We start from the raw sequence: 14,422 nt of genomic DNA, 5'->3' as shown, positions 1-14,422 counted from the left end.
ATACCCAACAGAACAGAACATGGTTGGGCAAGAAGAGTTTGTTATTTGCCATTATGTCTGCCCACATGGTTCAGGCATAGACATTATGGAACACTTTTTGTTTGTTTCTTTAACACCAACATTTAGAACCATTTTTTCATCAACCACCTTCATGGTACATTAGGGTGTCTTTGTATTCATTTTACAGAAAAGAAAGCTGAGAAAAAAACATACAATGATATGACTAAATTAATCCAGAAGGCAATATAGAGCTCTAAGCAGGCCTTAACAGAGGTCAACACCTCTACTCTCTAGACTGTTCCAGCCTGACTCTTTGGTAACTTCAGTAAACATGGACAACAGAATACCTTTCCTCACAGTTTTTGATACAAAGCCTTAATCATACCCAACTGATCTCTTGTCAGGGAATATTCAAATTTCTTAAGCCCTGTAAGGAGGGGAGGAAAGACTATTATTACATAAATGATCAATGTAGTCATCTTCCACAGTCTCATACATCATACAATCTAGAATTGTTTTTTATATATTATTATTATTATTATTTTGTCTTCTGAAGTGACTTAATCCTTCAGCACAGCCAGCAGATTATCCCCAATAGTGCTTGCTTCTGCCTTGGACATCATCTTCCTAACCATTAGTGGCATTTCAGTGATCTTCAGCAGCCCCCTCCTCACTTTTCCTTCCTGTCTCTGTTATCATTTGAAACTGTTCAAGGCAAGTCTCCATCCTTAGTATTTTCCTTTATTCTTCTTGTTTTTAACTCTATGCTTATCCATTCTCAAACCTGGTAGAGCCTTAGTCCTGGCTGGAAACCCCATATACGTTAGTTAGTAATGTAAAAGTGAGACAAGAAAGGAAAAGATAGTAGGAGTGGTGAGAGGAAGAAAGATAGAGACAGTGAGAAATAATCTCTCTCTGTTTTTGACTCTTCTTTCCCAGGTGATCCTTCTACCTGCTAAATTAATATCAAAGCCAAGGGGAGCAGAAAAAGGTTGGTGGGGGAGAAAATGACAACCTTAGGAAAAAAAAAATCCTGATACAAAAAAGTGTCTGTCCCTTGTCTAATTCCTGCAGCGGCCTGTAGCTGACGGTGCTGAGAAAAATACAGCAGCAAGCTCTGACATTTCATTTCTGCAGATAATTGAAAAAGGGCTTGCTGTAATTCATCGCTTCTTGTAACTCAAACCCTTTTTGACAGGAGTACCTGCACTGCCTTTTAACAGTGATACCATGGTGGCTGTAATTGGACATGAAAAATGATGTTGCATTTCTACTCGCAGAGAAGATTGGGGTGGGGGTAGGTGGGGCAAGTTGATGTGGGAGGTTGGCATTTGGCATTAGTTGAATGGGTTGGTTTTAGGCAAAAGGAGGAAAAAGCCAAAATGAAGTGTAATGAGTAGAGTGATTTTGACCAAGGTGTGCAAAGGCAATAGTAAAAGTGGTTTTCAGCAGAGGTGAAGACACAAAGGATGAAAAGAAAATGAGCAGTGTGATGCACCTGGAGTTCTTACACCTCCATCAACCCAACCACCTATGGCATTTGTGGAGAAAAGACCTGCAGCACCCTGTCCTGCAGTAGGGTGGATTCACACCTGTACTGTTATGCAGTGCCCTTAGTTCCAAAACACCGACGAGATCTGAGGCACAGAGGTTGCCTGAGGCCACACTGGTAACCAGATGTGAATAAAACTCTGATTTTCCACAGTTGCTTGTCACTTCTTTGAAAAGTAAGCCTCTCATATGGAACCAGAAACCCAAATTATATTTTCTGGCTCTTGCCTAAATCTCTTTGTGCCTCAGTGGCCCTCAGCACACCTCTGTCTTCGCAATGATGTTGAGTAAGGCCCTTCCAAATAATTACTGTGGCCAAGTTGGGCTCTGCATCATGAATAGGGATAAAAAACAAATTGTCCAGACTTAAAATGGTTTTATGACTATTAAGCATTCTGGTACCATAATGTTGGGAATCTTATAAACACCCCAAATAGATGTTCACAGTTGATGTAGGGAATGAACATTTTTAGTCAGGCCATAAAGGGTAAGACAGAGGCTAAAGAGGAGATAAGCTCATTCTGGTTTATCTGATTGATAAAACGCTGTGCTTCTTTCACTGTGACAGCTCAGCAGGGATAATCTAGAGTGAGGAACCATGATCCTATTTCAAAGGAGAGAACAAAGAGCATCCATGGGCAGAGGAAAGGAGGACCACTGCAACAAACAGAAGTACAGCTATTCCTAGAGGAGAGCCTTCCAGTGTTCATCCAGTCCATCTGTCAGTTAAATGCTGGATCAGCCCACCCAGTTCTTTCCCTGTGATGCCAAATCTCTTTTAAAGATTTTAATGATAGGAATCACTAAAAGCTCACAACCATATCTATAGTTCCTGTGATCCCTTATGGCTGCCCATGGCATTAATCAGATTTGCTGATTGGCATTGGTATCAACACTTTTCTGTTTTCCTCAAATATGAGGTGTCTTCTTGGACTAGCTAGGGCTCTTATGATTGCTACTACAAGTTCCTACAGAAAGGCTTGTGTGAGAGACATCATTCTTGACTGTACTGGCAGCTATTGGCACATGCATTTCATGACACTGGAGGCATTTGAAGATGTGGAAGAGAAGTTTCATTGGTGTCTGCCTTGGATCTGCCGAGACAGGAGTAAAATGTAACACAAATCCCTTATATACACAGCCAGCTCCAGCAGGTACTAGGTGTTTGGATACCAGCCTAAATTGTGCTCCATGTAGTAGGGTGAATGTAAAGCACATGATGGATCCTTCCCAAAGTCTGGAGAAACTGTGCTTTAGACACTGAGACATGGTGTTTTTAAGGCTGCATGTGCTGGCTCTCTCAAAAGTAACTCTACCAATTCTGGGTTCGAGTTCTCACAAAACCGAGAAGAGGCATCCTCACTAAGTGGCACTATCTGCAGTGTAATGACATGAGCTCTTCCCTCAGAAGGCATTTGAAAGCAGTAATTTGGGGTCACCATCCTTTCCAGTTCAAGGCGAAGATGGCATTACACAACCTCATTTACTCCAACACGTTTTCCTCCTGTTGTGAGCCCAGTTGAGTGCCGTAGGACTCCTTCTTTCTCCTATCACACTATAAGGCTCCACCAAGGCAGGACAGATATTAAAGATATCTATACCACTATTCCTCGAAACACTATTCAGGGGACTGTGCTTTGGAGTAGAAAAAAAAAATGGTTTCTTTGCATTAAAACCATGACAGTTCTCAGCTGAAGAATAAGCAGAGAGCTTGAACCTCTGAAATCCCTTCTCTCCAGGCAGGTGCTTCCCCAGACTGGGGAAGGTACCTCTTTCTGCTATTTTATTTCCCCACTTAGCCTTTTTCTGCTCCCCATGCCACCTGCTTGCTCCCAGAGTGGCTGTGTAAGGAAAGGGGGGAAAAAAGTTCCAAAAATAGAGAGCAGAAACTTAATTATTTTCCTCTCAGTGTTTCTCCCTATAATTGGTGTCTTTCATGTCAAGATGATCTCAATTTGTATTATGGGCTCTGTGCATGCAGTGCTTTCTCTTTGGTCTATAAAGAAATTTTCAAGTGTATAAATCATAGTGTACATTAAATTACACTAGCCTTTTACTTATTAATTTCCTCATTTTTTTCTTCATCTGTTGGATACCCATTCCCTCCCTCTATTTTTCCTTGTCTCAGAGATTCTCTTCTTCTCCTCCCTCATGCCCCAATCTCAAAAAATAAGTTACCGAATATCATCTCCTCTCATTTTGCTAAAGGGCCTGATGGTCTTTGCCTGATGGCAAACTGACCACATCCAGCTCTTCACAAGTAGGAAGAGCTATTTCCAGTTCTTCCAAAGGCTGGATCCAAAGGTTACTTGAGTTCAGCAGTGATTTTTGCAGCCATTAGCACACCTCTTCTAAATTCTTAGCTCATGTGACTATTTCTCTTTCTGATTGCCTGGGATGCAGGTTCTGGTTATTTTGGCATAAGCAGCAGGGACCTCCTCTCACCACAGAAGTTAGATTAGCTGTTGTATCCACATTAGTAACCCATATATAGACAGTGAGTGCAGCTGTCAGTTAACAGCTCTGGAGTCAGACCTTGGTACGTGGATGATGTCAACACCAACCTGCAGTAAACACAAACCAGTTACAATGGGGGAAATCAGAGCAGGGAGACAGAGGTGTATTCAGCTTTATTATCCTGTGTATGGGGACTAAGATATGGTTCATCTCACCTAACTCTAACCTTCCTGCATAGACTACTGACTACCTTTGTGATCAGTGGAGAGGAACAGGCACTGCAGAGAACTATTCATCACATTCATCTCAGACACCAGTCTGAGGAGTGGCTTAAAATCACATGTTTTAGACATTTTTACTTATATGACATAAATCACACTCATGGCCTATGTTTAACAGATCTTTAAATGTCTATAGCAGCTAGCTACTCACATGTGGTTACAGGAGAGCTATGGCAGACTGTCTGTCCTGCTGATGCCAAATACGTTGCCTCCGGCCCTGATAGTATCTTATGATACACATGTGTAAACAACATATCTTTATAATTACAGAAGTAGGGTCTGATACAAGGTTTATCCAGTACCAGATTCTTTGCTGGTTTTAGCACTTAAAATGTCTGGAGCTTTTTAGAGGATACAGGCATACAGGAGAGCAGAAATTACTCAGTAGTGTCTGGAGCCATTGATCCTTCTTTTTCCAAGTGTGTATCTAACTGTAGTCAGTTTATGGCTAAGTACATTTTTCTCTTGAGACAACAATGCAGCAGGATCTGCTAGGCTCACCATCATCTTAACCTACTTGTCAGAAAGTTTGATAACTTTTTATTACTAAATATTTGTGCAGAGCAATTAGAATAAATCACAGAATCACAGAATTTTCTAGGTTGGAAGAGACCTCAAGATCATCGAGTCCAACCTCTGACCTAACGCTAACAGTCCCCACTAAACCATTTCCCTAAGCTTTACATCTAAACGTCTTTTGAAGACTTCCAGGGATGGTGACTCCACCACTTCCCTGGGCAGCCTGTTCCAGTGCCTCACAACCCTTTCAGTGAAGAAGTTCTTCCTAACATCTAACCTAAAACTCCCCTGGCTCAACTTAAGCCCATTCCCCCTCGTCCTGTCACCAGGCACGTGGGAGAACAGGCCAACCCCCACCTCGCTACAGCCTCCCTTGAGGTACCCATAGAGAGCGATAAGGTCGCCCCTGAGCCTCCTCTTCTCCAGGCTGAACAAGCCCAGCTCCCTCAGCCGCTCCTCGTAGGACTTGTTCTCCAGGCCCCTCACCAGCTTCGTCGCCCTTCTCTGTACCCGCTCAAGCACCTCCATGTCCTTCTTGTAGCGAGGGGCCCAAAACTGAACACAGTACTCGAGGTGCGGCCTCACCAGAGCCGAGTACAGGGGGACGATCACCTCCCTAGCCCTGCTGGTCACACTGTTCCTGATACAAGCCAGGATGCTGTTGGCCTTCTTGGCCACCTGAGCGCACTGCTGGCTCATATTCAGCCGACTATCCACCATCACTCCCAGGTCCTTCTCTGCCTGGCAGCTCTCCAACCATTCCTCTCCCAGCCTGTAGCTCTGCTTGGGGTTATTGCGCCCCAGGTGCAGGACCCGGCACTTGGCCTTGTTGAACTTCATGCAGTTGACCTCAGCCCATCGGTGCAGCCTATCCAGATCCTCCTGCAGAGCTTTCCTACCCTCAAGCAGATCGACACACGCACCTAACTTGGTGTCATCTGCGAACTTACTGAGGGTACACTCGATGCCCTCATACAGATCATCGATGAAGATATTAAAGAGGACTGGCCCCAGCACCGAGCCCTGGGGGACGCCACTAGTGACCAGCCTCCAACTGGACTTGGCTCCATTCACCACGACTCTTTGGGCCCGGCTATCCAGCCAGTTTCTAACCCAACGAAGCGTGCGCCAGTCCAAGCCAAGAGCAGCCAGTTTCTTGAGGAGAATGCTGTGGGAGACGGTGTCAAAAGCCTTGCTGAAGTCAAGGTAGACCACATCCACAGCCTTTCCCTCGTCCACCCAGCGCGTCACTCTGTCATAGAAGGACAAATCTAAATGATTATGAACTACTTCCAAAAGAAAAAAAAAAAAAAGGAAAAAAAAAAAGAAAAAAGAAACCTAACAGCTTTGCAGCTTTGCTGCCCAACTGCAATTAGCCACAAATAAGGGAGGGGCAGATTCACCCCTACTGTTCTCCAAGGTAATGGAAACACTGGAGGAGAAGCATAGAGATGCTAGAAAATGAGTAGTAAAATATTTAGATATTAAATAGTAGTACTAACTAGATACAGGACATGACAACTAAAAAGCTTGCAAGTCATTCATTGCAAAGCCAAGAGATATAAGATTAAATTTTCCAATGTTTTCTAGAGAAAAGACGATGATTCAGATCTATACCTGTCTGGAATTGGGAAGAATCAGGAATAAAATTTATAATCCCTGCATCTGCAGGCTAAACCCTGACTCCAGCACAAAGCTTCATCAGGGCTGTGGCTTTTGGCCCCAGTGTCTGAGAGCACAGGGGTGGCTATGGTCAATGATTTTTGCAGGCAAGACATGGAGGGCAGCTCTGAGAACCTTTGCATTCTGCCTGAGAGCCAGAATAGCTTTACTGGACTTGCCACAATTATTGTGGGATCCCTGTGGGGGACATCAATCTCTGTAAAATATGCATATTCAATTTAACCCCCATCTGCTTCTTATTTGTTTGTTTGTTTGTTTGTTTTAATTTTGAGGTGAGGGAGGCATCCTGTGACACTTATCAGCAAATTTTTGGTCTTTGTTAGGAAGATTTCCATTGCCATCTAAATTCCTGCTCCTTGTGATGCCTGTTTGAGTTTACCCTTTCCATAGCTGCCAAACCTAAGGATAATTTCAGTCCACTCAGCTGTGGTCACACAGAAAAAAAATATTTTGAGTAGTTCATCCCCATACTGTTTGTATTGCTTTAAGTGACGTGGAAGAAGGGTGGGGAGAGGCTTTCAGAAGAAAATCTCAGCAGTTTCCAATCCAATCTGCATCCCTAGCTATTAACAGGAGGGGAATATCCTCACCCTGTGCATTAGACACCCACGTCATGTTAGGCACCACCAGTTAAGATGGTCGTGGACATCTGCTGCCCCTTTCTCCTGGGAGCGAGCAGCTCTGGGTATAAGGGTATGTAGAAGGAGACACCTCCTTTAAGGGTGTCTGGTCAAGGACCTTTTCCAAGGGAACAAGGGATAATTAGAAAGGGAGGCAGGATTCCAGCAGGGTTATCCGCCCCACTTCTAAGTGGGGAGACAATGACAACTAGCTGATAAGATGTGAACCAGGGGGCCCAGACTGGGAGGGTACAGAAACAGCAGAGCTCTGCAGCCATGGGGGACACAGCCCCTGGGCCTGGGGCCAGCTTCTGAGGGCCAAGCATCTGCATCTTCCCCAGCCTGGTGTCCACAGGGTGTGCATGTGCATTCGCCAGCGAGCTTCAAGCTAGACAAGCCAGTGAGGAGGCGACCTGTGAAGTGGGCAAGGGGCCTGGGTCCAGGCAGGGGTGCTTGGCTGGCTGTGTCTGCTAGTACATGAGCATGGTGTGGAAGTGCTGCTGAAGGCAGCCCTTGGCTGGGCAGCCCGTGTGACTGGCTGTGTCAGCGTCCTGTCTGTCCGCGTGCATCCATGTGTCTCTGGGGTATGTGCCCAGCTTTGCTACCTGCTGGGCCTGCAAAAGGGAAAGCGGCAACCACGTCCCCCGGCCTGGGCAGAGACCCTGGTCCCCAGCACCGGGCTGGGCCCCAGCAGCTGGGCAGGAGCTGGGCTGGGCCCAAATGACCGGAGAAGGTAGCTGTGCTCTGCACCTCGCCTAACACCGGTGACAGTGATGGTCCCTAGTGCTTCTCTGTAAGAGACAGAGCAACAGGGATAAGTCAGAGAACATAAATCATATTCACAGCACAATGGCAAGGTTTTTATATGTACTTGTGTTCTGATGTGAGAAAGGAAAAAGGCATCTGAAAAATCAAAACAGGGAGAGGTTTTGACTTGCATACTACACTCACCCTCTGTCGTGGTTTAACCCGACCGGCAGCTAAACACCACGCAGCCGTTCGCTCACCCTCCCCCCTCCCTCTCTGGGACGGGGGAGAGAAATGGAAAGTGAAGCCCGTGAGTTGAGATAAAGACAGTTTAATAAGACAGGAAAAAAAAAATAACAGAATAATAATAACAATAATAATAATGATGATACAATGGTGATAATACGAAGTAATAATAGTATGTACAAACAAGTGATGCACAATGCAATTGCTCACCACCCGCTGACCGATGCCCAGCCTAACCCCGAGCAGTCCGGCCCCCTCCCCCCGGCTAGCCACCCCTATATATTGTTTAGCATGACATCAGATGGTATGGAATACCCCTTTGGCTAGTTTGGGTCACCTGTCCTGGGTCTGTCCCCTCCCAGCTCTTACTGCACCCCCCAGCCTGCCCGTTGGCAGGACAGAGCAAAGGCTGAGATGTCCTTGGCTTAGTATAAGCACTGCTCTGCAACAATTAAAGCATCGGGGTGTTATCAGCACTCTTCTCATTCTAAGCCAAAACACAGCATTCCACCAGCTACTAGGAAGAAAATTAATTCTGTGCTAACTGAAACCAGGACACCCTCTTAAAAAAATTCTCAACACCCAGCATTTCCATAGCATGTGGACAAGCCAGATCTAAGTCTCATTCCCCTGGTATGACTTTGATAGTCATACAACTGACTGTCCTACCGAGCCAATAGTTGAGGTGGAATTTACTTTCCCATTTTCTTTTCACCATGACAATCTCAAGAAACCTTTGCAATTAAAGTTTCACTGAACCATATGTTCTAACAAAGTACTTCTGTTCTGACACAGTGTTTCCAGAGGGAACTATTAGAAATTTAAAAAGTTACATTTAAAATTTCATGACCTGTGTGAAATGAGTCAGATCCCTCACCTGGTGTGATTCAGCAGAGCCCCTGTTAGGTAAGTGGGGTGACACTGATTCACCTCAAACTAAGAAGCTGCCCAAGCAGCCTGTGCTCTGTTGCCACTTCTTTGCTTACTAATTGCTTTTTTCCCTCCTCATGGAGTCTATTTTGATGCTAACTGATGCACAGTAAAATACAAAGCAAGGCTCTGTATAACAAGGTTTGACTCCATTGCTAAATATCTGTCTCTCTTTGCTTTCTTTTACAGATGAACAGACCAATCCAGGTGAAACCAGCAGACAGCGAAAGCCGAGGAGGTAGTTGACTGCATTGCTTTCATCCACAGTGCTAAGTTGTCGTCTCTGGCTTCTCTCGGGCAATGTGCTGATCAATTAGTAATGTAATCACTGCCACAGAAATTCCCTCTGCAGAAAAGATTCTATTTATTAAATCTCCTTTACTTCATCTCATTTTCCTCATATTCAATTATTATCTGATTTTAAAAGGCAGGCAGGTGCCAGCGATTGCCTGGGAAACAAATAACTGCCTTGTTAAGAAGTGAAGCATCAGGCACTGACTTAACAAAGTTTAACAGCAGTGACGGCAACATAGGTTTTTCAAACCTATGTTAGGACGAGCTGCAGAGGTGTGTAATTTCATTAGGATAAAGCAGATATTTTACATTTTATCTGACCATGCTGTTTCTGCTTGAACTGAAGCAACTCTGTTTTTGGAAAAGTAAATTCTGAGGAGTTTTCTGCACCTTTATCAGCTTATGTGGATAAACCTGTTGTGGAAGCTGAAGACTTCTCTTAGTACCAGGGAGTTATTCAGGATTTTCACAGGTGTAGCTGGAATCAGGATCTAGTCTTTTGCTTTTCCATGCTGCATGGTGGATTTGGAAGGCTTTGCTAAATGACCACTCAATGGATCACAAGTGATAAGGTGTTTTCTGTGAAAGGATTTCTGACAAAACTGATTTTGTGATACTTCACCCATAAAATGGTCAGTTATTCAGGACAAGTTATTCTGTTTATTTTCTTGTATCAGTACATTTCTATACATACATATATATACATATAACGACATGATACTTCTCAATCCCTGTCTCTTTGAGTGACAAAAAAGGAGAAGCTTTTGTCCATATATGTAGTAAAAACACTAGTGCTTCTGTATCATATAAACATGGGAGTAGATTTTGTCATTTATTAATGTATGAAATGTATGAAAACTCTTTAATTTCCACCATGGACGTAAACTCTTCTTCACTTATGTGACTACTATCTTTGTGTTGGCATTAGTGGAAATCACCAGCACCAACTACTTAAAAGGAGCAAAACACCTCGCAGACAAAAGGCCCTGAAATTGTGCACTTTTTCAGTTGAAAGCTTTGGATTCCAGAGGATTTGACTGTGTAAATGTGGGGCTGAAACTCTTCAGTGACTCAAGTCATTGGAAGACTTTGTACGTAGCTTGTAGTTAAAGGGCTGGTGTCACGGAGTGGTGAAACCAGCAGGTTGGCAGAGGCTCTGTAAGGAAGGTCTGTGGTGCTGTGTAATTGCAGAGCAGGTCAAAAGCTGAATGCTGGAAAAATGTCAGAAAACCCAGGGATAAATATGGCGCTTTTGGAGTCCCCATAAAGTAAATTCAGGGGAATTCGGCCAGCAGTGTGCAGAAAATGTTTGACAGACTCTGTGATGGCAAGTTCTGCTAGCCATAGCACACTTCTAACCCACAACAAAGGCATGACACATAACACAGCATCATCCAGTGGTTTTTAACAGAACAGGATTAATTTGCCCCCTTTTCCTTCCCCTCTGAAGATCTGGCTCTGTGTCTGGGTAAGTGTTGGTAAGGCTCATCTGCCTGGGCAAATGAGGGGACATTATGCACATTCCAGTGGAGCTCCTGCTGACAGCGAGAATGAAGGGAGGGCCTTTTGTCTGTTTAATTAGACATACCAAAAAATAATAATTAAGCTGGCCAATTTGCTTAGTGTGCCTACAGGGTATGTAGCTCCCAATCACTCTTTTTGTTTGTTTGTTTGTTTGTTTTTAACTGATAAAAATCACTGATAGAGAACACATCTGGCTTTCTGGGGAGGGTTTTCAAACACTTACTAAGAGCAGCTGCTTTAAGGAGGGGTGGTTTGACCCTCACAGGACTTGGGTGGCGGTTTGATTCCGCATTATCCATCACACCAGTAGTTCCCTCTCCATTGTATTTTAGCTAATTATCTCCCCAACACACACAAACTTCATATTTTCTTTCCCACTCCGTTCCTGTATTGCTCCTGTCGGTGGTGATCATAATACAGAGGCCAAGCGGGTATGCTCATCATTGGTGTGAAAGACACATTGTCCTAATTCCCCACTGACAGGCTGCTTGTGGGCTGGTGATGTTTCGAAATGGCATGACTCAAGGACAACTAATGGGGGAAAAGAACAATTGGCACCCAAGGGATGCATTGCATGAAAACTTATGTTCTTCATGAGACCACTGGTTAAAGCAGGCGCAGCAAATAGAATGCTGAAAAGGAGGCTGTGAATCTTAGGAGCACATCAAAAGACTTCATTAGGTCTGCAAGATAAAGGTCAACTTCAACAACAAAGAAACTTAAGTTGTAGCTTATTATACCCCGTCCGTGTATAGGGATGGGACATGAGGGAAGGGGGGAGTTTGGTAGATGAAGCATCTCTTCTGCACAGCACAGGTCTGCAGTCTGCTCAGAGCACTTACTCTGAATACGCCTCTGTCTTTTGGCTCGTGGGGAATTTTGGTGCCAGGTATGAAAGAGAGGATGCAGTACTGTTTGAACCTGCAGCTTGCCAGGAGGCTGTACTGGAAATGGTGAGTGGTGTTCTTGAGGAAGTAAGGTTGTGTTTTATACAAGGGCAAATACCTGCATTTTGCTGAAGTGTGAATCCCTGACTTTCCCAGTCAGTTCTCCCAAAACCCAAACCTGATAGGAGTCTGGAATTTACTCCAACAACAACGACAACAAAAAGATTCTGCTCAGCCTTTTTACCCCTTTTTTTCTGCAGTCTGGGTTTCGCTGGTCTTTAATCCCTTCTGTGTCCTGATTCTTAGTTGAACCAAAAGTTGGTTTGTTGGCATTTTGTGTGTGTGAGCATGAATTTAATGTATCAGACCATCTAGATTTGGGGAAGAATTCAAACTGTTGCTTGGCACAAATTTCACTCAAACCAACTAAACAAAAATACTGAGTGCCCCTTATTAGTTTTGCTGTTTTTATTATTCTGTTTGTTAATCCCCATATTGGACTAGGAGCAAGACAAAGAATGCAATCCTTTTCAATAAATCTGGCATTATTTACATTTGCCTAATCTCACAGGAACTAGAAATGAATGTATTTTCAGTACATTTCTCTTGGGAAACAGTCTAAATTAATGGGATATTTTTGCATCTTGCATTCCTGCCTGTTTGTGCGTATGCAGATGATCAACTGCAAAATGTTATATAGGAGTATTCCTTCTATCAAATGGTTCATGAAGCTCCAGATATCTCACTGGAAGGTCAGAGTCCTTTGACATTTTATAAAGACGTTAGCAATGATGGAATTCGTAGAACATGATAAAAAGACAAAAACTCAGAGTGTAACTCTAGTTTTATTGAGTATATCTTAAAAACTTTTGTTGGCCTTTGTGTTACCCAAATTTTAGTTTGACTCCATAGAAAGTACTTTGCCATAGGTTAGGTTGTCCCATATGTTTTTAGGGGTGTAAGTTATAATTCCACATTACATTCTCAATACATCCAGACAAACCTGATAGAAATTTCATTTCATCATTTCTGTTGATTATTTTTCTTATTTCTTTGCCTTGTGCTCAGCTCTAAAAATAGCCTGTAGATATCAGTGACTTAAAGTTTTGCAAACTTAGGGAAAGATCTCAAGTCTGCTTTGTGGTTTGGGGCAAAAGTTTGAAGCCATTTCTTATTTTATCCGCAATATATCTAGCTCTCACTAGACAACTGGCAGGGTTAACCTATGATAAACGCAGCCCCTAGGTACCACTAGCTTGTTCTGGGAGTAACATTTTTAAAAAGGAAAGGACTCTCCTGCTACTCTAGTTGCACTCCATTAGTGATGCTTAGATGTGCTATTGCCTCCCCATTTCTCTCAAAGGGCAAGGGAAGGTCCATAAAGGAAGGCATGCAAAGGTGCACACAGTGTGCTACCCAGGCTCAGCGATAACCTCTCTACCCAGAAACACTTCACAGTTGTTTCTGAGTCCTTCTGTATTTTATGAAAGACATACAGCAGGTTCCTGGACTACAGAAAATAAAAAAGCCAAAGTCCGAAGTAGTTTAGAGTTGAAAGGCTGCAGTGTCCTGCAGAGAGGGAGCTGAGAGATTTACAACAGAGGCTACAGTTCATCACATTGCAGTGTTTTCTGCATGCAAGACTTCACAAACGTACAAAATCCTTTGTGTCTGTCTGTGCTTGCAAGCAAATTTGTTTGTGTATGTTTCAGGGAAGGCATGTGCAGTGTCTTTTTTATGTCTTTTTTTTTTTTTTTTTTGTCTGCTGTTTAGGGAACATGATAGCAGCTGCTGGAAGGTTTAGACTGTCATATTTCAACTGACTTGCATCATTTCTCTGGCTGTTATTCAGGGTGCAGGCTCTGAAATTATCTACTTGGTTATGGTTTATTTCAGCTTCAAAGCAAAATGTCCACTTACAATAAGCAGCAAAACTGTGATGCCTTGCTCATGCACTATGGTCTGTTTCTTTTTATTCCCTTCCATCAGCTTAGCAATGATGGTGGGACCAGAATGGCTTGTCTGCAGTTTCTAAGGCCTATTTTCCTTCTGGGGCAAAAGTCTGGATCTATTTCTTATTTCATCTGTGACATTTCTAACTCTCGCTAGATATCTGCTGCAGCTGGCAGGGCTTATCTGTGACAAACAGCCCCAGGTCCCACTAACTGTTCGGCATTTATCTATTTTCCATTTAAATATTCAGAATTCTGCAGCTTGTGTTGATGACTACGACCTCTCATGAAGCTTCCTATCCAGGTACTAGCCAGATTCAGGCCTGTTTAGGTGCTGAAAATAGGCAAGTCTGGATGTCGTCAGCTCAGTTTGGCTTTATGCAGCTATAACAAAGCCACATGGAATGATTTTCTTCTTCTCTGGAAATGCTTTGCAAGGAATATATCTGGCTGCCCAGCAGGAAGGTGTGAAGAAGAGAGTTAAGGATAAGTATGGATATGGCATTCTTGGCAGAGCTCAGCATCTCCCCTCGTGCGCTGCTGGAGGTTAGGCTATTCCAACATGCGAGAAATCGTGACGTTTGAGACTATGCATAGATCAGAGTTGTACCTTTGTACATCTTATCTCTTTCTTATCCCTGAGCCATGTGTCTTTCCTGGCACGTTGAGCTCCTTGGAAGCCATTTTAAAAGCAGCTTCCCAGTTTGTATCATTGCTGGCCTTCCTTAATA

At 43.6% G+C, this 14,422-nt stretch overlaps 2 protein-coding genes across 6 annotated transcripts in view; one reads left to right on the top strand and one right to left on the bottom strand.

Moving 5' to 3' along the window:
• The window catches only part of LOC311426492 (uncharacterized protein), a gene marked incomplete at its 3' end in the record, with an annotated part of 206,305 nt that overhangs the window by 165,117 nt on the left and 26,766 nt on the right, over positions 1–14,422 (bottom strand). The gene's annotated exons all lie outside the window — the stretch shown is intronic.
• LOC311426322 (CUGBP Elav-like family member 4) overlaps positions 9,223–14,422 on the top strand; it is a gene marked incomplete at its 5' end in the record, with an annotated part of 354,690 nt that continues 349,490 nt past the window's right edge. For 4 of the 5 annotated variants that reach the window (XM_084502753.1, XM_084502750.1, XM_084502751.1 and 1 more), the window contains one exon: positions 9,224–9,272. In XM_084502753.1, coding sequence (XP_084358879.1) covers positions 9,224–9,272 — 49 coding nt within the window. Of the gene's footprint in view, positions 9,273–14,422 lie in introns of all 5 variants that reach the window. The other variant, XM_084502752.1, reaches the window with a different exon arrangement.

The sequence above is a fragment of the Aythya ferina genome, assembly GCF_964211825.1.
Source record: "Aythya ferina genome assembly, chromosome: W".
NCBI classification, from domain to species: Eukaryota; Metazoa; Chordata; class Aves; order Anseriformes; family Anatidae; genus Aythya; species Aythya ferina.
This window is presented reverse-complemented; position numbering and strand designations above follow the sequence as displayed.